Source organism: Chamaea fasciata, unplaced genomic scaffold (assembly GCF_029207755.1).
Source record: "Chamaea fasciata isolate MVZ Bird 193981 ecotype frontalis unplaced genomic scaffold, bChaFas1.0.hap1 SCAF_7, whole genome shotgun sequence".
Lineage (NCBI taxonomy): Eukaryota > Metazoa > Chordata > Aves > Passeriformes > Sylviidae > Chamaea > Chamaea fasciata.
Window position 1 is genome coordinate 8,787,540 of NW_027094092.1, and position 22,370 is coordinate 8,809,909.

Below are 22,370 nucleotides of genomic sequence, written 5' to 3' on the forward strand. Positions count from 1 at the left end.
GTTATAAGGTAATTTCCATGCAAGTCTCGGTTACATTTCTGCTCCAGACTATTCCTAGAAGTCTAAATAAAAAGCCAGATAGAAAGATCTGTTACAAAGATGTCTACAGTTTGCTTTAAATGCTTAACAAAATAAGTAATAGGAACATTACAATGCATTTCACATAAGTGGCAAAATCCAACAAATCTAAAAAAGGCTGCTTATAAATTTCTCTCAGAAAATATGTGATCCCTATCTTTAATACATGGATTGAAGTAACAGCAAAAATGTTATGAAAACATCTAGGTTTAATATAAATTTTATGAAGCTTAAGTATTAGAATTTCATGCAAAGTCATTGCTAATTAAAAAAATCTCTGGAAAAAAACTTGGTGTTTTCGTGTTAAATTATATTCCTAGAAATCAAAATTTGGTCCTCATGACCTGGTTTGCAGTCCGAATCATTATATTTTCCAAAGCTGGAGCTACCAAGTAGTTAAGTACTTAAATCTGCCCTGCTTTTTCCGTGACAATTGGCTTGTGCTGCAAATTCTGGTTATTTCTGCAATGTTGAACAGGAGCAGAGTGTCCTGGGTTGAAGTATATTCTATCACCATCTTCATGAACTGTTGAAACCAGGTGAGGCAGTGCTCCCTGCCTCCCCTACTCTGGATTATTTTCTGTTAATGGGCCCATCAGCACCCTTGCCACATGACTCACAGATAATCCCTTCCTGGACTATCTCCTGTTAATGGGCCCATCAGGCCTTATCACATGACTCACCATCCCATTGTGAGATGCTCTGCCCAGAGGGAGGAACCAAGCATTCCAGCCTGGATATAAGCTGAGACTCTGAACACCAGAGCTGCGCTTACCTACTGGATTCCCAGAGGACAAGAGCTACAGGTGGATCTTCAGACCCATTATTTCTACAGGATCACCGCTTCAACAGAACCACTCTGCTTGGACTGCTACCACCATAGGGTGTTAGGTTGTATTCTGTCTTTGTCAGTGTTCTTGTACCACTGCATTTATTTATTTCTTTTAAATTTTTCTTCCCTATAAAATTATAATTCTGACTTGCGATCTCCCACTGGTTTGATTTCAAACTAGTACAAGAGAGAGGTATGCAGGAGAACCCCTGCCTCAGGTACACTGAGAAGAGCAAAGCCAGTTCACATCCATTGTGCTTCAGCCAACCAAGGAACAAAACATGCCTTCCCAAGGACAAGGGGTACCCATGAGAAGAACAATCTAGGGACACATGATGTCTTGGTGCTCCCTCCAGGATTGTACAGCTCTGCTTCCAACACAGTGCAGGGCCTGAAGTGCCTTTAAAACCTTTTAAAGTAGTTCTTCAATGTATTCACCTGGAACATGCCAAGCAGACAAACACATAATACCCTGGAATTGTTCAGAAATCTGCTTTCATAGTCTGGTGGGCAACAGCACAACATTATCCTACCATGCATTCCTCCTGCAAGCATTAACTTCAGTTGTAGGAGTATTTGTTGAGGCATAGAAGGTTTGTGCATGTGACCTACTACAGACAAATCCTACACTATCTGCAAGAAACCTGGTAGCAACCCAGCTGAAGGAGCAAGCTATTGACATGTCTGAGAAACAGAAAGCAGCTGCTCTAACAAGTCTTGTGGGAATTATTCCTTCTAGATGGATTGGCTCTTGTGAGTAGTTTTGCAAGATCATTTTCCACTCACATCCACATCAGTCTGCCATTAGAAAGATTAATACACAAAAAGACAATGCTGTAGTTTTTTAATCCTCCCAAGTAACTGAGAGCCATATCTATAACGTGTATGATAAGAAATTGGTTCCATGAGCTTTTATTGCAAAACAATAGTCCAGAAAGTACAAGTGTGCAGAAAAGCAAACTGCTGCTCCAGACCACAAATGATCTTTTAATAGCCTAACAATCCCTGCAGATCTACCCATGAAATTCTCGACTGGAGAGTCAGGTTTGTAACTTACAGAGAGCACCTGAACATGGCTCTGGTGCAGCTGACGTCTCTTTACACTGGGCAGACAGGTTCAAGGCACCAAGTTTACAGAATACCATACATTCATCCCATTGTAGGACACAGATAATCTTGAGAAACTGAAGTCTACAGTATAAATAAAACCACCATTTGTTTAGATCAGACCTTCAGCTTGGCCATCAGGGCAAGATGAGAAAGATCCAGACTCCAGATCTAATTCTGAATAATTGGTACAGATTCTCTTAATTGTAACTCTTAAAATGCATAGCATGACTCTCAAAGGTAATTCATCCTCAACCTGCTTCATGAAGATGTTGTTTTAAGTGGAGTGTTGATAAATATATTGGCAGCTTCAAGGATGGTGGGCAGACTACTGTACCCTGCTACAAAAATGGTAACAACAATTAACACAGTTTATTTATGTTTATTTAAAAGTCCATATTAATGGTCTTACTAAACTAAGCCAAAACAAATCAAACGTGGGCTTTGTGCATATTGCACGTCTTGATGCTCTGGATTTGTTTGTACAGCTGTGAAATTCTCAAATTAACTATCTGTCAGGAAAAGTAAAATACTGACAGGAGACCATGGAGAAAAAATATAAGTCAGTGGGAGAAAATTACAAAGTGGCATTGTGCAACATTAATTACTTTTATGGAATAATTGCTGTTATAATAAGTCTGTAGTTTCAAGGCAGTACTCCATTAGCAGCAGCACAGGGAGTTTCAACAACTTACTACCATACAAATCTAGAGCATCTATTGATACCTGTCATCTCCTTGTCATTTTATAAATGCACATTGTGAGATTTATGACTCTAAAAATCTCCAGAAAGAGTAAAAAATTATTTCTTAGAAAATACATTATATAGTCACACAATCTTGTTGTTTAAAAAATCAATTTTCATCTAAAACTCAAAATTTTTGTCTGTTTGTAGCAAAGAACCAGATATAACATCAATGCTTTCAGAATAATCAGGTTTTGGAGCATGGTTTAGCTGCTTAACAATGAAGAGTATTGTCTTCTGGGACTTGCAAAAGAATCCTAGGGCCTAACATCTTCTGAAATGAACACTTTTTAAATGCTTCCTCTTTAGAAACGGCAATGCTTTTAATATCTTATTACTGAATGGTTAACCAATCAAACAGCAAAGTAGCTAGAGTCATGGAAGACACAGAGTACCTATTATGATATCCAAAGGTGCTTATTATGGCATTAAGCTCACAACAGCAACATGCAGAGACTGCACAAATGGCACCAGAGATTGCCAAAGTCCTGTATTCTAGATTCTCCTGAAAAACAAATACCAAAGTAGAGTGTGGCCCAGGTGGTATTTTTAGATACAGGGATTCAGCTCTAAAAAGGCTTTATAAAAAATACAAATATAATTTAAATAATTTATTTGAAGTTTGACTCTTGTGATAGATTTCCCTTCATCCACTGGCAAAACCAGTAGGGTATTCATCCCCAAGAAACAACACACAGAACATGTCAGTGACTTATGTTTATCAAGTTCTAATAATTTTCAGCTACAGGGACTCCCTCATCTGGGTGGGGTTTCTGTGTATTCAGCCTTCTCTCTTCCATTACCTTATTCAGTATTTACTTGAACCCAGTTTAATTTAAACACTTAGTTTTCAAAACACAAGAACTTTCTAACTTGCATGTAAACAAACCCCCCCCCCCTTTTGTTTGTTTGGCTTCCAGCAGCTTCATTCAATGTCCCATAGTTTTTGTATAGAAACTGACCTTTTACCACACCATTCCTGATTTGGCAAGTTCCATTATATGCCCCTCTTTCCACACCCAAGCATCCTAACCTATCCAGTCACTCATAAAAAACAACTCCATTATCTCCTTCATGCAGGAGATGTTATGCCTATTTGCCTGCCTCTGACTCTTAAGGAAAGAAGACTACTTTTGCATCACACCCCATTTAATCTCCTTTCAAATTTTTCTTCTCAAAGCTCTATTCCCAAGTCACATTACCGGTAGTTTCCCCTGTATTTCGAAAATGTCCCCAGTATCCACCCACAAGTGCTTCCACATCACACAAAAAGGAAGTGTTGATATCAACATGACAATCTTCCTTCCAGATTTGGAAAACACAATATTTTGGGAACTTTTTTGACCTCTGTTTTCCCAATTTATTAAACACTCAAAAGGCTGATGCTGACCTAGGGGATTCCTAAAATTTGAAGGAAGTTCAATGCTCACTAATAAGAAAGGGAATGATACAGTTTAGTTAACAAACTGCAAAACTGGCATCTACTTGAAACTTACTGCACAAGTTATTAAACCAGAAGCAATAGGATTTAACCTCTGCTACTTTGTAGAGTATTGCAATATGAATTTAGGGAATTATGGCCAAAAACCTGATGAGTCAGTGCATGCAATATTAACTTTTAATGCCTTTTAAATCTGTTGCTATAGTTGCTAAACTGACCAGACAGTCCCAAAGAGCTGCACAATGAATTCATGATCAGTAGTACTTATCAACCAGAGCAGCATATATGATCCTTCTTTTAGACAAAGCCAAACCAAAAATATTATATGAAGCTTTTCCATAGGAACAAGTTCATGTTCAAGGAAAAACTTTGCTTATGGAAACAGACCAGGTCTTCAAGCTTGCGGAAGGCCTTAGTAAGATTCCACACACTCCCTCCATCAACCATACCCTTGTCCTGCCCTCCTCACTCAGATGCAAGCTGGTGCAGCAAGCACCTTCTGGCTCATTTTATATCAGCTGTTTCTATCTAAAAGAATTAGAATTTACATACATGGATAGAAAACTTTGCTATCTATTTTGACAGAGGCTGAACTCAATAGAAATCAGTGGCTTCTCCCAGCTGCCAGTGAAGTCATCAGGGCACCTCATGAAAGAACATGTTTCTGTTTTCGAGTGCAGAGCAAGGGTCAGATGGCTTCAAAATTCTACATATATTATTAATAAAATGCATAAAAATAATTCAGGGGAGGATTGTGGAATTCTTTCTATGCTAAATTTCGCACAGTATTATCTCCTCCTAAATGTTCTTGGCACCACAATGTCAGACTTTTCACCATGAAGACTGATCCTATTGCCTGAGAGTGCTATACAGGGAATTAAAATCTGAAATGATGAATAGCTTCCTAATAGTATACAATGATATGAATCTATTATTCTGCTATGTCTTTGAATTTATACTGTTCTAAGTATGAAATAACATACATTGAGAAAATAACAGTGAGGCAGACTTTTTCCCCTTTGAATGCATTGTCAGTTGTACAAGCCTGACAAATAAAGACCAACAAATCTAAATAGTGACCACATATGGGACTGCAAATGTCTAATTGGCTTCTAAAGTAACTTAGAACACAAAAAGCAGTACAAGTAACCCTTCATTCTGCCTATCTAGTTCCCAGGCTCAATCAAAAGGACTGCCCTATGTGTTTTCTCACTTGAAAACTACCATGACACTTAGGTGAAGATGAGCCAGACCATATTACAAAGAGGAACTCCAAAGTCACCCAATACTTCTACTAATGAGGACCTCATTATAATTTGAACTAGGAAATATGACAAAATTTCTTCTACAACAATTATGAACTTGGAACCAAGGAAAAGCAACTTACACAGGTATAACTGACACAAAGCTGTCAGTTCTCAGATCAGCTGATAAAATTTATGCCATGCCCTAATTTTTGCTGCAGACAATGTATGAAACATGAAGAATAGAAGATGCATTACGTGATTTCTGTTCTTGGACTCTTTTTTATCTGCTCTTTATTTGCCTGTTTTAGCTATCAAGGAAGATGTACCTGAATGCAACCAGAAAAATAAGAACAGTTCCACACTGAATGTGTTAATGTGTCAACCATTTAATTCTACTTCTCCAAGAAATGAACTTGCTGCACTCTTGAATTGTCCCATGAGAATACTTTAGATTAAAGCAAGGTTGTGTTCAAACAAGTGTTTAAATTGATCCTTCCAAAAGTCCTAAATATCTTCTAAGTTTCACATTTTCCATATCATTCCTTCAACTCTTTACTGAAACCCCTTCCAGTACACAGGATTTTCAAACTCAGGGCACCAAAACTAACTATAAAGTTTTATTATTGATCTCCCTAGAACTGTTTTTGGAGGAAAAGACACCTCCCACAGCTACTTAATATTCCCCTTGAAAATAAATACAAAGATCATATTTTCACTATTACCTACCACATCCCCCTGCTAGATCTGGTTTATTCTTACTCTCCACATATTACAAGTACTTTTTGAGTAAGTGCTTTGCATAGATACTTTAACAAATACCAAATAAGCATTATTTCTCCCAGTTTATTGTAATAATATCTATATAATATGTAAATATTGTGATTTTTCTACACAGCACAATTATCTCCCCACCCATTTGCAGAATCTCCACATACAAAATCACTGAAATGTCCAAACCAAAATGGTTGGATACATCAGACACATCTAGATTAAATGGTGGAGTGTTGACCAGCACTTACTTTGCCAGGCTTGTTTGCATCAAGGCTGTTCTCTTTAAATTTCTCCTGCAGGGTCTCAGCTAACCGGCAAAGCAAGGCACCATTATCCAATTTCTCCATAAAGGTTTCTGCTGTTATTTCTCTACCTGAACAGCAAACAGAAAGTTAACATGGCAGAAAGTATGCAATGGTATAGACTGCATTTGTGTAAAAAAGAGAAATCAAAAGAAATCTGGACAATATTTTGAAATAAGCTTTAACTGAAAAACTTGCAATACTTTGAATATTTTGTGAATAACCTTAATATTACTTTACTGGTAGATAAACAGCAAGTTATGAAAAAAACCCCCATGCTTTCTTTGGGAAGACATGTGGTATTTGAAAAATAGTTCTAGCACATCCAACTCCACATAGTTCACTTTACTTATGAAGATCCAGTGCTTTTAACACAATGTTTTAAAAGAGAGAGTACAGCAGGCAAATGGTTTGCAGCAGTGTGCATGTGTAGTTACAGCATGAATTGCTAAGAGTTTATTTTGCAACAGAAGTAGAAAACCATATCAAAAAGGAAAGGGTGGTATATTTTTAGAAGACTCTTAAATCTTGATCCTGCAAGTAGACAAGACAGTGACTGCAATGCTCCTATGAAAGTTCTTTTTTCAGAAGTAAAGTTAGGTTTAAACAAAATAACAGAGAGTGAAATTCCGTGTTATAGATCTACTTGCCACATAGATTAAAATTTTCACTATAAGAACAAAGCTCAAATACTCTGCTTTCAAAATACCTCAATTCTTCTATCATGCTATATGACAGAGTACTTCAGCTGCCAGGAACTGCCCTCTCTTCTACAGCAGGCCAGACAACCTTACCTAACAATGGAATTACATCCCCCTGGAAGAGGGGATCATGTGCTCCATGATGAGACTGCATGCTTACCCCAGATGAGAAGGGAATTATTTACCATCCTAGACTAAACTTCCAGGATCTTAACATAATTTTCAGTTAAAATGTTCCTATTTCTTATTGAAGGTTTTTCATTTTCACATTCCACTGAAAAATTTGCCTTTACTGCGGACACTGTGTTGATGAGCAGCTGTGGTTTTCACCTTTTAACTTCCACTCATATCAAGAGAACATCAAGGAATAATTCTTGTTCTTCCAAATAAGACAGGATTTTCTTCCCCCCAGTATTTACATATGCCATTTAGGAAATAACACTATTAACTCATTTTTCAGCAGTTGTTACACAGCATGCATTAGCAACAATAGTCTAACATGCCAAAAAAAACAAAAAACCAAAAAACAAAAACAAAAAAACCAAAACCAAATCAAAGAAACAAAAAACCAAAGAAAAAAAAGAAAATTATTTAAAAACTGAAGTAAGACTTGTTCCTCATCCCATCCAGGTCTGCTCCTGCTTCCATGACATGTCTGGAAACTGAAAATATTAATCTGTTTAGAACAGGTTCACTGCAATTTTTTGTCCAATAAAACAGGGTAAGTAAAGCTTTCCTGTATCTTTTTGCTAAGAAGAGAGGGGGGAAATAACATTCAAAAGTAACTAAAATGAAGTATCTAAATTAGCACTTAAGTTCTTGCTGATACATTGTAACCTGACACTCCATGACACAGTACTGAAGATAGCAGCTTTAAAAAGCAGTATGATTTTTAAAATGCCATAGGAAAGCTGATTTCTCCCTTGTCAGAAAACTTTGAGATACTTTAGCACCTTTTGGGCGAAACCCAAAATGTGAGTCTTTTCAGTTTGTTAAGATAAAAAAGATAAAGATTGTTGCAGCAAACCATTTTCACATAGAGCAGACTTCTATTTTCCACAGATGCTAAACTTGCATTTTCTAACACACTTTTTCTTTAGAAATGCCTTTTTAACATGAAGATTTCCCCTTTTTTATTCCCACTTAATTCTATTTGCCATATAACCCAGTTTATAGCTCCTGTATACATAAATGACTTCTCCAGGCAAAAGACCAGTAGTAGCACTGCAGACATGTAGAGCTGGCTTATGCCTAAGTGATAATATTTTTTGCCATATCTCCAGACCAAATGAAGCCAGGACTGAAAGTATAATAGCCCAGACATAAAAATCTGAACAGCTCAGCATCTCAAAAGACTTTGCCACCATTCTAGCCTACATAATTTCCCATTTGCCCCATCAGCATTTTTCTAAAATGCTCTAAAGCCACTGGAAAGCTAAATTTTAAAAATAACTATGCTACAGGAACAGTTTCAGTATTACTTATTATAATATACTCCTTTTCGTCTAAAAAAATTATTTCAAGTATTCTTAACAGACTAAAAATTTTTAATTTGCAACACATAAGTTTTCACAAAAGCAAATTAAAAAAAAAACCCCCATATTCTGCACATCTCTTCTGTCCTATGGTTTACAGATGCATCATTTCATAATAATAGAATGTTATAAAACCCTTAAAACTTATTTAATGATATTTTCTTTTTTTAAAAAAATAGAAAAATTTGGTTATCTTCTCCTGCTATTTAACGATATATTTATATTATTTTAAGTGCTTAATTGCATTAGCAGTTTGGTCACTGCATATTGTACACTAAACTGGATTATTTGAGTTCTATTCACCTTTATGAAATCTGAAAGAATGAGTTTTGCATTGAACATCTGTCTCCAATGAAAAGTATATTAGGTGTCAGCTTTCAATTCACTGTATTTTATGGCTTCATAAGGTGGCATTTCTTTGCGAAAACAGACATGCTGACATATTTAACAGTAGAAATGTATTGATTCAAGTAAAAGTAATGTTCATAACCTGAGGAAAAAAATTGCTCCATGTATTGGTATGTAAAAAGCATCAAACTCCATTAAAAATGTACAACTCCCCCTATAATTGCAAGAAAGTAGTTGCGATGTTTTTATAGAATGGTAATAACATTAAGTATAATAAAAAAACCAACACTGCAAGTATGAGAAAAAAATCCAGGAATACGAAGGCTTTCAGAAACCTCTCAAGCACTGCCTACCCTCTCTTTTACCACAACCACAACCACCAGATTCCCCTTAAAAAAAGTCCAACAGCTGCACCTGGACACCTACCACTTGCAAACTGTGAGCACCTGTCTGTGAGGTCACCCAATCCTGGGGGACCTAATAAAACCAGACTGGAGGTCCATGAAAAAATAATGCAAGAGTTCATGCCTTGGGTGTGTGCCCAAAAGGTTGAAGATAAAGCTTTCCTGACAGGTCTCAGACAACCAGAGAGCCTCCAGAAGAAGAGAGGAACTGAAAGACCCAAATACCCAAATCTAGCTGATTCCGCTATTACACTTGGTGTAAACTACTGTGCAATTCTGACTCCAGCCTCACAACCTGCTGATGGACTATTTTAATTGAACATTTTATGTAGCAACACAAAACTGGTAGTTTGAAAATAGAAATATTTCACTCAAGTGAATCTCTGAAACATCTGCAATACCAAGACAATACTGAAACAATTGCTTCTCACCCTCACAATTCACATGGCATACAAACAAACCCAAGAAAACAAAATGTGATAAAAAAAAGAAAACTGAGGCAAATGACTATGCATGTACAAAACTGATTGTTTTCTGACAAGGCTACTCTGTTCCCTACAATAGCTGACAGTAGGAGAAACAATTTTGAAAGCATTGAGACATTATTACTTACTTGAAATGGGACATATTAAAAATTCCAAAGGCATGCTGATAATGAAGAAAATTATAAAGCAACTCAGCTAAGTAAGAAACTGTACCAGTGCTACCAGAATCACTGGAGGTATCAGTACTGTGAATGTCTTGATATTCAGACATTTAAAACCTATATTCCCCGCTGGCTAGATCTGAACAAACTGATGTTGAAAATACATGTTCTGTTAAGAATGCTCTTAGGCAACAAGGTGAGCAAGAACATTAAGCTGACACAGATTTAATTCAGAATCAAAGACCGTTTTCTTGCAGATGACTTACCATTCTCCAGCCTCAAGCTTTACACTTCCTTCAATAAACTTTTAAATACCTATCCTTGTCTTCAACTTGATGCCTCTCCTAACATCCTCACCTCTGTCTTCTCTTCAAGCCTCCATCCATCCCTTTTGCACCCAAGCAACTTTTACATGCATCGAACAACATTCAACGTTTACATGTCCAATTCCTCAGCAACTCACATTTCCTGGCCCCTCAGCTACAAGCTTCTGAAGCCCTCTTCCTCTTCAGAAGAGGTCTCAGGACTGAAACTTTGGAGCCCAGCACATGCCTGAGATGTACTCAGTCCCTCATGCTAAATGAAGGGGGTTGGAATAAAAAGACAATGTAACCCTCTGCAGCTTGTAAATAAACTCTGGGAATGGGGGAAAAAAGACTGGAGGTCCACAAAACTACTAAAGAGGAAACAGGGAAACCACCTCTCTGTACCTGTCCTAAACTCCAGGCTGGTAAGGAGGCCCACTCCTCCCCATGTCAGCCATTTGACTTCTGCAGACACACAAAAGAAAAAAGAAAATACTAGAGAGTAAAGCAGACAAGCAAACCTTTCAAATAGCCATTTTGCCTCTGCTAGAGGAGTTCTGTGGCCCAAGTGTGCTAACTCCCATATGCAGCTTGCTCAGGCTGGATTAGAATTTTTCAGTATCCACACGAACTTTCTACTAAAGTAAGTATAAAGACAATCTACCACATTTGGAGTTTGTCAGCAGTGAAAACATTCCCAGATGCTTCATTGGCTCTATACCTAATAGAAACAAGGCAAAGAGATCATCATGACCTGCAAGTCAGCTAGGTTAACGCATCTTGTTAGCTTTGTCACTGCCACTTTTGACTGAGACACCAAAGCTCAACAGAGAGAAGCAAGAGCAGGAAACAATATCTATGGCTACAATCTTCCTTTCCAGCAGACAAACCACAACACTGATACGTCCCACTTTGAAAATGCTCTAATGTACAATATTGTATGAGTTAATCCCATCTGACACATGGATTTCATCTGCAATGCCCTTTTTCCATCCCCCAGAGTACAGACAGCTAAAATCTATTCAGCAATGGAGCTGTAACGACAAACTGTCCTCTCAGAAGCTCTGAGTTTCTCTGACATAGTTCCAAAAATAATGAGCAAAGTGCAGACAAAAGTACCAGCGATTACTAAACAAAACCCCCCGCAACAATGCCCATGCTAAACTAAATATCCAAAATCTCAGGATTAAAAACTCTTTCAATGTTATTTTCCAGCTGCACCATGTATCTCACTTTTTTGATTTATCAATTGGGTAAGGTCAAATTCTAGCTATGCCTACTTTCTATCTGGTATCAAAATACTTCATTCATAATATAAAGTGCAAAACCCCGATCATGTTTTCCAGTTTGATCTTGAACACACATCAGGCTAAACTGCTGTAAAACCATCACCATTTCAACTTCCAGTAACACTGTATAGGAAATAATTGCCTCTCCACAAAAATCTCCTAAAACACCTTCAGTTGATCAAACTACCTCAAAGAGTTTCAACCCCATACTTGCCTAAAATACTATGTTTTTTTTAGATCTCTTTTTCTTCGAAAAGATTATGTGCCCTTGTTGAGTCCTAGTACAGATAAATGACAAAAATACAGATGAAACAAAACATGAACCAAAATGGCAGAAGTTAAATGAAATGCATATTAATTTCTATTATAAATTGAGAAATCTATTTGCATGAAAACTGCCATAAGGCCACTTACAATGAAGACACACAAGAAACAGAGAGAGCAAGCTAGGATGTGGATACACAGAGTATTATCTGTCCCATGTTACTTGCATATCCATGCATGTAAAGATCTACTGACCATTAATGCAAAATACATTATTTCTTCCAGGCAGAGGGGGAAGAAACCCAGACCAAAAAAACCCTTCCATATCTACTATCCTTTTGGATGCTGAAAAAGGCATGCTGTATATTCATTTCTACTTTACTGTACAGCAGCATGCTCACACACAGCTTCTCTATTTAAAGTTTATCCAAATTATGCAGTAATTAAACAAAATTTGAATTCTGAGTTAATATACTCTGATGAATAATAATTATTTTAATTCACACTTAACTTATTTTGAATGTGAATTTTGACCTAATTGAATTATCAATTTGAATAACAATGTATACATAGGAATTCAAAGCAGTCTAACAAATCACTATAATTTCAATTCATCAGCACAAACTCTGAGAAAAGGAGAGCTTAGTGCAAGAAGCTGTGGGGGAATGCATTAAACAAATGAACTGTATACACTGCTTAATTAAAAGAGGGTTGCTCCCATTTAGTTCTGCAGTGCAGAATTTGGTGTCCATATGAAAAATCAGATATTTAATGACAGTTGGCATTTTGGAACCTCCTGCTGATTGCTACTTACTTGCTCAAAGAGTGACCTCATTCCTAAATTTATCACTGGGAGAACTCTGTTACAAACTGCAAACAAGCTTCTATTTGTTTTAGAGTGGATCACTAAAAATTCATTGTTTAAAACATTTAAACAATATATTGAATCCTTAAAGGAATGTGCTGCTTTCAATTCAAAAAACAGTCACTTGGATTACTGTCTTGTGGTAATTGAAATGAAAAGTTTCTGAAATTTGTTCTGGTTTTGCATAGACAATTTTATATTCAAAACATATTAATTTAAATGGAAGTACCACACAAATATGTCATTTAAAACACCTGCCACTTTTGCAGTTGCAGATTCATAACTCAGCTCAAAAATGGGTACTGTCTACCTGCAAAATATTGTGTTCTGTTAACATTGTGCTTGTTGACTACACCTGTTAGAACATAAGTGATATTTCCTTTTCTTTCTCCTAAAAAAGAGGAAATAGGGTAATATAGAATGTGCTGATGAAAGACACTGGATGTACTCTGTTCCTGTATGACATCATTGAGATGGTTTAACTACACCACTGGCCATGACAAGACGCTGCTCATGTCTCACCAGAACAGATTTTCAGAATTTTTTTAAAAAAATTAAATAAATCCTTCAAAACCATAGACACCAAATTTAAAAGTGCTCATCCAAATTTTTCCTCCAAAATGCCATCAACTAATGTCCCATGTAAACATAGCTTCTCAAATACTTTTTCTTCTTGTTATTTAATGAGAGGAATTACTGCCATGTCTCCCTTAGGATGAGGTATTGTGTAGGTCATCTTTTTTTTTGGTACTGTCCTCCGTATTTACAGAGATCCCACAAAAGCCATTTCTCCCTGAGTGTTCTCAGCAAGCAACATACTATTTCCTGGCTCATAGTTTCTAAATTCCACCTTCTTGAATAATTAATTTGTACACCTCCAAATACTGTCTCTCTCCTCCCTGCCTGGGGCAATCTCATTTGCTCTTTTTTTATATGTACCTGATTTTATCCCTCAATTTTGGTTTGCAATCCCTTCTGACAACAACAAGCTTTGTGTTCACAGACCAAGATGTAGACCTGCAAACAGTAAGCCCCCAGGTCCCAGCTATGCCAGGTCAAACCCCTCTGTGCACAGGCTACCACTAGTCTTAGCATGCATTGCCTTTGGCAGCAATTATCAGTTACTAGGCTGCTTGGTCAGAGAACTATTTAATGATTCCTTCTGTCCAAGACAGTCAGTACACCATACTCTTTAGGAGGCCTATCAATAAAAATGGAAGACATAGGTGAAGGCAGCAATTAGCACCATTCAGCTTAATGGTATAAGTACAGAAAACACATGCCAAAAAAAAAAAGAATTAAAAGGAAACTTGAAAGAAAACCAAACACAGAATGTATAATGTTCAGTTATGCTACTCACAGAAACACAGTGTAGGCTAATTACTCCTTAGGTCTTCTGACCTTGCTAATGTTTGTGCTATATGGCAGTAGCCACATAATCATAACTTTATTCTTGAAACACAACAAAATCTGAATTCCCAGCTCACAGTGCAAGGAGTTTTCATGCTGCCCAGTATCTGCATTCCATCTGATTGTACCTTACCCAGTAGGTTTGTGAGCCACAGGGCCAAATCCTCTTTCATTGGCAGCAGGTTGGCTTCGTGTCTGCTTGCCAGCCACTGACTGTACTGGTGCATGTCAGAGAGGCCAGGCCCTCGTGCCTTTGGGCTCAGGGCAGTGCACATTGCTTAGCTGCTTGTCGTACCTGTTCAATCACATAAAAAGAGAAAAAAGCAAAAAAATCCTTCATTATACCAAGTAAAGTCTTGCGTGCTCCATTTTTAGAATTGTAGGAGATAATCCCATCCAGAATATAATCCCCATCTCTGGAAGTGTTCAAGGGCAGGTTGGACAGGTCTTTGAGCAACCTGGTCTAGTGGAAGGTGTCTCTGCCATGGCAGGGGAAGGGGTTGGAATGAGGTGTCTTTAAGGTCCCTTCCAACCTGAACCATTCTGTGATTCAATAATGACAACAGTAATTATGAGTCCAAGAAACCAGATATCAGACAAACAGACATGGGTCTAACACACGGTTGCAAACACCAATGACTGAAACTTTGTTTTGTTAATGGATTTTTTTTGCAAGCGATTAAATCATACAGATAAATGTTAACTTCATTTGTACTCACCAAGCTACATGTTGCCAACGCAACAAAATATTCTGCAAGGAATTATTAAAATCAAATGAAAATAAACATTGTACACAAAGCTAACAATTAACTATGGTGCCTGACCCATTCAGATTAATTGGAGAGCTTCAGAGATTTTTGGATCATGCCCAGGAAAAACATGGCAACAACCAAATTACGCTCCTACAGCAAACCTATTAACAATTAATAAATGCTGTGGAAACAGTCTATTCTACAGCTTCAAAATTATTAAAGAAAAAAACGACACCAAATATATTGAATGAATAGCATTATTTCTTCAGAAGCAGCAGAACAGTTACTGTTGGTCACTCACACTTGCCACTTCCCAAATTCTCCCCTGCTTCACTGATGACTTGCTGAAACTTTAGTTTTGGGTAAGACAACTAATCTTTAACATATGATGTGTTAAGTGTTGTCACTTAAGTGACAATTCAAGTGTATTAAGTGGAGCCACTGTTGTTAGAACTATAGCACTTATATCTCTGCGTTTGAAGTTTCCCACCTGTGGCAGAAGTGAGCTAAAGAAAGGTTATTTTTTCCTCTCTGAAAGAAACCTGTAGCAATGAGCTGAAACACTTCCTTGCCTGGTAGGCTGTAGCCTACACCAAGCAGCAGACACAAGGTCTTGTAGAGGTGGCATTAGACAGATATTAAGTGAATGTGAGAACCATAAGGAATAATTAACTTTAATTAATTAAATTACATTTATTTAATTTAAAGGAACCATACTCTATGGTTCCTTTGAATTAATTAAATTACATTTATTTAATTTAAAGGAACCATACTCTATGGTTCCTTTGCCTATTGTCAACTGGCTGATCCACACAATTATAGTAAGACATGTCAGCTGGCTTCCATTTATGATAATCTGCAAACACTTTCTTTCTGTCCTTTGCATACCTTTCATACCAGGTAAGAGATATTTGTGACTTTAAAAACAACAGCAGAAAAAAGAACAATTTTTATACTATCCATTAATGGCCTGATAACTAAAAATATTCAAATCAATTTCTTTGTCAAAAAAGGAAAATATTTGCTAAATGTAAAAAAAAAAAATTGCCTTTCAATAAAACTGTGCTGTAACTGACTTTTCCAAATGTATGTAATGGCATTTGAGATCTCTTAATACTTGTATTAAAGTGCTCCAGCATTTTTTACCCTACTCTCTGTAACTAAACTCCATGTTTGCAAAAAGATCTGCGTAAGCTCTCGATGACAGTACCTCACCTCAAGTCCTGAAGTTTAGCTCGCCCTTGAGATAGGCACAGCTTTCACTACAAATATACTTCTTACTGAAATTAGAAAATTTTTTTCAGTTGGGGAGAAGCAAAAACATACATTAAAATGATTTATTCTCTTGTATAAACACATATTTCTGAATTATGAGCAGATTTTACATTTTTCTAACAAAAAAAATCCTTATGCATCAAAGTTTCTTTGAAAGGAGAGGGGTTTAAAGCAGACTAAAGTACATAAGTTATGCACAGCTCTGTTGTGAAACTGACTTTGTAAAAATGTCAGCTTGGATTTATGGCTTCCTGGTAATTAAATTCAAATCATACCTGCTCATTTAGGGCAGGCCGCAAGGGAGGGGAGGGACTTGGACTGTTAGCTCTGCAAAAATTTATCTAGAAAGTCACTCTTAAAATAGATTGATTCAGACTAGAAGCTACCAAGGAATTTCAGTGACAGTACATTTAAAGTTTCTCTAAGTCACCCAGAACCACATAAATTAGTCTTTCAAATCACTGCTTCATTTTGGATAGAAACAGAGGCAAGACAGATAACTGACACCAGTTGTCTTCAAAGATTATATGGGAAAGAACAAGTTTCTATCATATACCTGCTTTCCAGAAAGAGCCTTCAAATAATTTTGACCACTTTCTGGAGTCTATAGCCTCCACTGATACAGTGAGAGCCAGAACTGGAATTAATTTGTTCTCTTGAATTACCTCTGCAGTGATAGTGGAAAAAGACAATTTGGAAAAAAAAAAAAAAAAAAAAAAAAAAAAAAAAAAAAAAAAAAAAAAAAAAAAAAAAGAGAGAGAGAGACAGAGAGAGAGAGAGAGAAACAGAGAGAGTTCTTATTCCCGAGTGCATGTATCTAAATATTTAGGAAAATCATACAGTTCATTTCTCTTTACATACAAATTGGAAAAAAACAACAGAAAAAGCAGAACCAAAAGGAACCAGTTAGACCCTGCACCTCTTCACTGGATATAATTTTATAGTTCATACATTCTTTGTGGAGGGGGTTAGACTGAATGACACTTGGAGGTCCCTACTAACCTAAATTTATTGTTATTTTATATTTCATGGATGCACAGAGCAATACTAATCATGAATCCCTACGCAGGGTCTGCCCTGCTCGAAGGGTAAAAATTAGCACACAGACTGAGCTGGGTTGTGTCAAGAAGAAAACAACAGGCAATACCCTTTTCTTTCACCCTACTTTATCACTTCCAAGCCCATGTATATGAAGTGCCCTATGGGAACCTGGGGCTAATTATTTACCAACATTATGATATGCCTGACAGTCAGCCAGATACAATACCGGCTGCTGACACTGCTGGGGCTGAAGGAATTCTATGGTGTGAAAGCTACATTTCTTGAAGACAAGACAAAACAGAAGGAAGGCTTCTTAAACAGCTACATGGAGGCAGTTGGGGTTTCCACATCAGTTTGTGGAAGAAGCACTGCAGTCTATTTACATTTCAGGCGGTTTCTGTGGAAATGCAGAGTAGAGAACTGGGGGAATAGGGAAGTTATTTCAGTTTGTCTCTAAAATACATTGTCTTTAAATATATTTCATACTGACCTAACTCAGCAATCAGCCTGCATAAAGTCCCAAGAAACTTTTGAGACTCATTCAGAGAAGAAAAGTGGGAGAACAAAGATTTTGGAGGATGTAAGGGTGCTTCAGCTTCTTAGTGACTGTGGTAGCAAGAAGAAAAAAGACAAGAAGGGTATTCTGAGTTTAAGGTAGTTTTCATAAGACACACTCTCAGAACGAGAAACTGGAAAGATAACAAAAGCCAGACAGACAGGTGACAAAAGTCTCTAGAAGGTGAAAATTATTCATGCATCTCTATGCTGGGACTAGGTCTGCTTGAAATATTCACCCTGAATTAAAATAATATATGAAGGTATAATGAAGTGGGCATGCAAAGCGAGGACTGGGGAATAAGAAAGTAAATAGTGATGAAGAGCCTGAAGAATTACAGATAAATCACATACAAGCTAACCTTGCCTCCGTGTAAGTTTTCTTCGATTTCATTTCCAAAAAAACCCCAAATTTTTCACTTCCCCATTACTTTTCTGAAAAACTGCCCTACACTTCAGTAAAATCCACAAAATTCCTACCTTGGACTTTTAAAATTAATTCTTAAAAAAATTAAAACTCAGTTTTCAAGAAGCAGAGTATCTCCTGTCACAAACTCTACTGATGATGCTGGAAGTCAGTTATCAAACTGCAAGCATCAGAAACTTTCAAGCTCTGAATTATTCTTCATGCAAACACTGATCACTACTGAACTTGTTAAATTCAACTTCAGCCTTCACAACACTTCAGTACTGAAGTACCCAAGTTTCAGTATAAAGTTCATCTCCTTCATCAACTGTACTAGCACATACACATTAGAACTTCATCACATAGTAGCTGGGATCCATGAAGAAGTCAAAATGAGATAATTATGTGAAAGTGACAGCAACTGAGTCCTGAGCTCCTTCAAGATCTGTTGGAAGATTCTTCCTGTGGTGAAGGCCAGGCCCTTGTTTCATCACTCAGATACCTTCAAATCTCTCCCTTAAAATGCCTTAATATATTTATTTTTTAGTGAACAGAAGAAAAGTTTCATGACCATTTATCAGTGAGGAATTTGGTCAGAGGAATGGACTAACTTGCATCAGAGGTAGACAGCAGCTTTCAAGGATACACCACCACAGCTGAGGCAAGCCTTTGGCTCCAACAACTATTTCATCCTTTCCTTTTGGCAGACAAAGTATGAACGAAGTAGCCAAAAAATATTGGGTTTCCTAATCTCACTACTTTCTAACAGCAACATAAAATCATCATACATACAGCTGTTTAAAACTAGCCAACACAAACATGTCAAATATTTTATAGAATGTTACACTTCTCTATAAACTGTCGAGGCTGACGTGATATGCAGAAGCATTTTCAAAACTTACCTCCAAATGCTTTAAAGCAACTGCTTCCCCCTACTATTCAGAATGTAGACTCATTCAGAGTCTAGAATAGACCTATTCAGAGGAACAGTCTGACTACTTTTCATCCTGTTTTGTTACAGTTCATATTTATGTGGCACAACTCTTTTTTCGACCTCTCTCAATAAGAAGACGACATCTCAAATTCTTAGCCTTATTGTCTAGATGAAGAATTCAGTGTGGGATGGTTTACAGTACACTCAGAAATGTGTCTCAGATTCAACACTCTAAAAGGTCCTATTTCTCCCTGCTTGCTCCTACTGAACAGTGAAGTTCTTATTTTACTCTACAGTAGTGCATTTAGCTATCTGCATATTGCAGTTTACTGCTTGTATTTTGCCAGCAGGGTAACCTTACACTACCTGATGATTGTTATCAGTGATCATCAGGTGAAAGCAATGAGAATCAAACAAGTGATCTGTGTTTCTACTGGCTTTTGTTGGGGTTAACGGGTAGGAAAAAAGGAATCAAGAATGATACACTCTACTCAAAACACACAGGAGGCAAAGACCATTTAATCTAGAAAGTAAAACTGGATGCACAATGAAGAACTTACAGTTGCAGATCCCCAGATTCAATACCCTTCCCTATTCCAACCACCCTCCTTACCTGTAAAATAGTAATAATTTCCTTCAACTGAGTATAAAAAGGGAGGAAAAAAAATATACTGCATAGGAAAAGTGTATTATAAAAGCTTGCATGTATGGATAGATATACAGACAAAGAAAATACTTTGTGTGCTCCACCCTGCTAGTTAATCATATAAACCAGTAAGTTTTTACTCCAAATTGCCCATCCAATTCCAGCATATGTACATAACAGCTCATACTGAGCAGCTGCTGGCTATGCAGTGCTCTCTGTACCACATGAGTTTCATTGTCACTTCAATCTGCTTCCCAATTACAACACGTGCATTAATTCTCAAACAAAATGGGGCTTGAACCAATTGTTTTCAGCTTGCTCCTACATATAATCTTTCCAGGACAGGAATGTAGAAGACTTGCTGAGTCACTCGCTCTTTATGACTTGACTTAAGAATTAGCATAGAAGTTATATATCCACTGATACAAGCATTTTTCTTACTATTCGGTTAGAGAAGAATAAAAATAAGTTCAAAGTGTCTATGGAGGGAAAAAAACCCCATCATAAAGCAAATGGAGAACTCCCTACAGTGGTCAATCAAATCACCTCTGATGCAAAGGTCCTACATGATGTGCCCTTTGCACCATAACAACCTGACAGGGACACTGTGCACACACATTGGGTTTGGCCCACTCAGGCACTATAGCCCAGCAGGCAAGTTCATTGACTGACTCTGTGCAGCTGGCAGCTAAACCAGAGCTATCCAGGACAGAATATCTGCGCATATGCCACTTCAATGGCCCAGCTGCTCTACACAGCTGGAACAATTGGAACAGAAGATGGCATAAGTCTGCCTCGGACCCTGGGCTCAAAGACTCTTTTTCATAAACCTTCACAGGATTAAATATGCAGGCTTTAAGCTTGTGCAATGAGATCTGTTGTAATATGACTGAAGAAGCATATTAGCCACCAGTAGTAGAAGAAACTAAACATCATACACACAACTGTGCAACTGCTTTATTGTCAGTGATAGAGGAAACAGACAGCAGCTTAGACAAGATAAGCAAGTTTTTCTCTGAAGAAACTGGAACTGGAGCACTAGACTGTACATAGGCTTTGACAGTGGGGTATCAACTATAAACGCAGACAATCTCCTGCTGTCTTAGAGAGAAGGTAGTGCTATTGGAAAGCAGCCAACCTGGAAGGAGAGGAGACAGAGGACCAAAAGCCAGAACAGAGCTCATGAGTGTATCTGGCAAGGATCTCTGCTGGATCTCCCTGCTAGTTCTAATCACCTCAAGCAGATGGAAAAGAACAGAACTTTTGAAACTTTACTTGAGTTTAAGTGGACTGTGTGAAGAAGTCACTAACTGAAACAGCAAGTTGAGTGCAAAAAAGGCACAAGATTCAATGTTCATAAACAGATTAAGTTGCAGAACAAAATGCATAATTGTGCAAGTAGAAATGAAGCTGCCCACAATTTGGAACCCATATTGCAATCACCACCTTCACATCATCAAGTGCCACTTTTATAGACATAGCACAACCAAGGATAAATACATTCGCATTTTAAAATTTACTTCAGCTTTCCTGTCTCAGTGTTGACTTATTTTTCAGATCTGAAGGGTATAACATCAGTTCACAGACTAAAGGCTGCTCTTGATTTTCACCCCCTCACCCATTTATATACATATGTGTATATATGCACATATATGCAGAAGGAGGGAAAAAAGATATACTAATGCCTTCCTCTGAGAGCCACAAAAATAACTAAAAACTTTTGATTTTTTAACATTAGGAAATTGTTCCCTGTGGTGAGATCTGCTAGACAGTGGAATGACTTTCCCAAATGAAACTGTGAAAGCTCCCTTTCTTAAAATCCTAAAAATGGACTAAAAGAAGCAGTAAGAAAAAAAGAAAACAAACCAACAAAAAACCAGAAACCTGCCACTATCTGTTATATGTTATTTAGTCAATTTCCTTCAATTTCCAGTTTACTACAGAGGACTAATCACTCTCATTTTGCCCTTTTACATAAGTAAAAACAAACACAATCATTTTTAAAGTCATTGTGCTACTACCTTGCATATTTCCTCTTCAAGAGCTATTTGCAGAGCTTTCCCTTCTGTAAGAAACAACATTCTCCTCTGCATTATCATACAGGGACCTTACATGTAATCTTAACTTCACTCACTACTATAAACAAGCAGATAAAACATTAGCTGACAAGTCAGCAAACATATTTTTATAGGGAAATTTTAATTTTTCTAGATATTTTATTATCCTTATAAACTATAGCACAACCAATTTAGCCCAAGGTTTCTGCAGTTTTCCCAGATTAACTTGGAGTATACTGTACATTAGGAGCACGGGGAGGGGCACTGAAGGGGAACAACCATCTGAAACTCATTAATCAATTAGAATTTTTCATGGCTTACATCAAAATGTGATCTACACTGATAGAGTAAGTTTTAACCACAAGAAGCCTTTGTCCTTTACATTATGAATATACATTACAAACGTGTGCAGGA

The 22,370-nt window shown here is 37.2% G+C and overlaps 1 protein-coding gene across 10 annotated transcripts in view; it reads right to left on the minus strand.

Moving 5' to 3' along the window:
* The window catches only part of GAS2 (growth arrest specific 2), an 89,877-nt gene that overhangs the window by 57,428 nt on the left and 10,079 nt on the right, over positions 1 to 22,370 (minus strand). For 9 of the 10 annotated variants that reach the window (XM_066187473.1, XM_066187472.1, XM_066187474.1 and 6 more), the window contains 2 exons: positions 14,424 to 14,585; positions 6,470 to 6,594 (listed from right to left, as the gene is read on the minus strand). In XM_066187473.1, coding sequence (XP_066043570.1) covers positions 6,470 to 6,594; positions 14,424 to 14,565 — 267 coding nt within the window. In that variant the 5' untranslated portion in view covers positions 14,566 to 14,585. Of the gene's footprint in view, positions 1 to 6,469; positions 6,595 to 14,423; positions 14,586 to 16,873; positions 16,959 to 22,370 lie in introns of those variants that run through there. The other variant, XM_066187476.1, reaches the window with a different exon arrangement.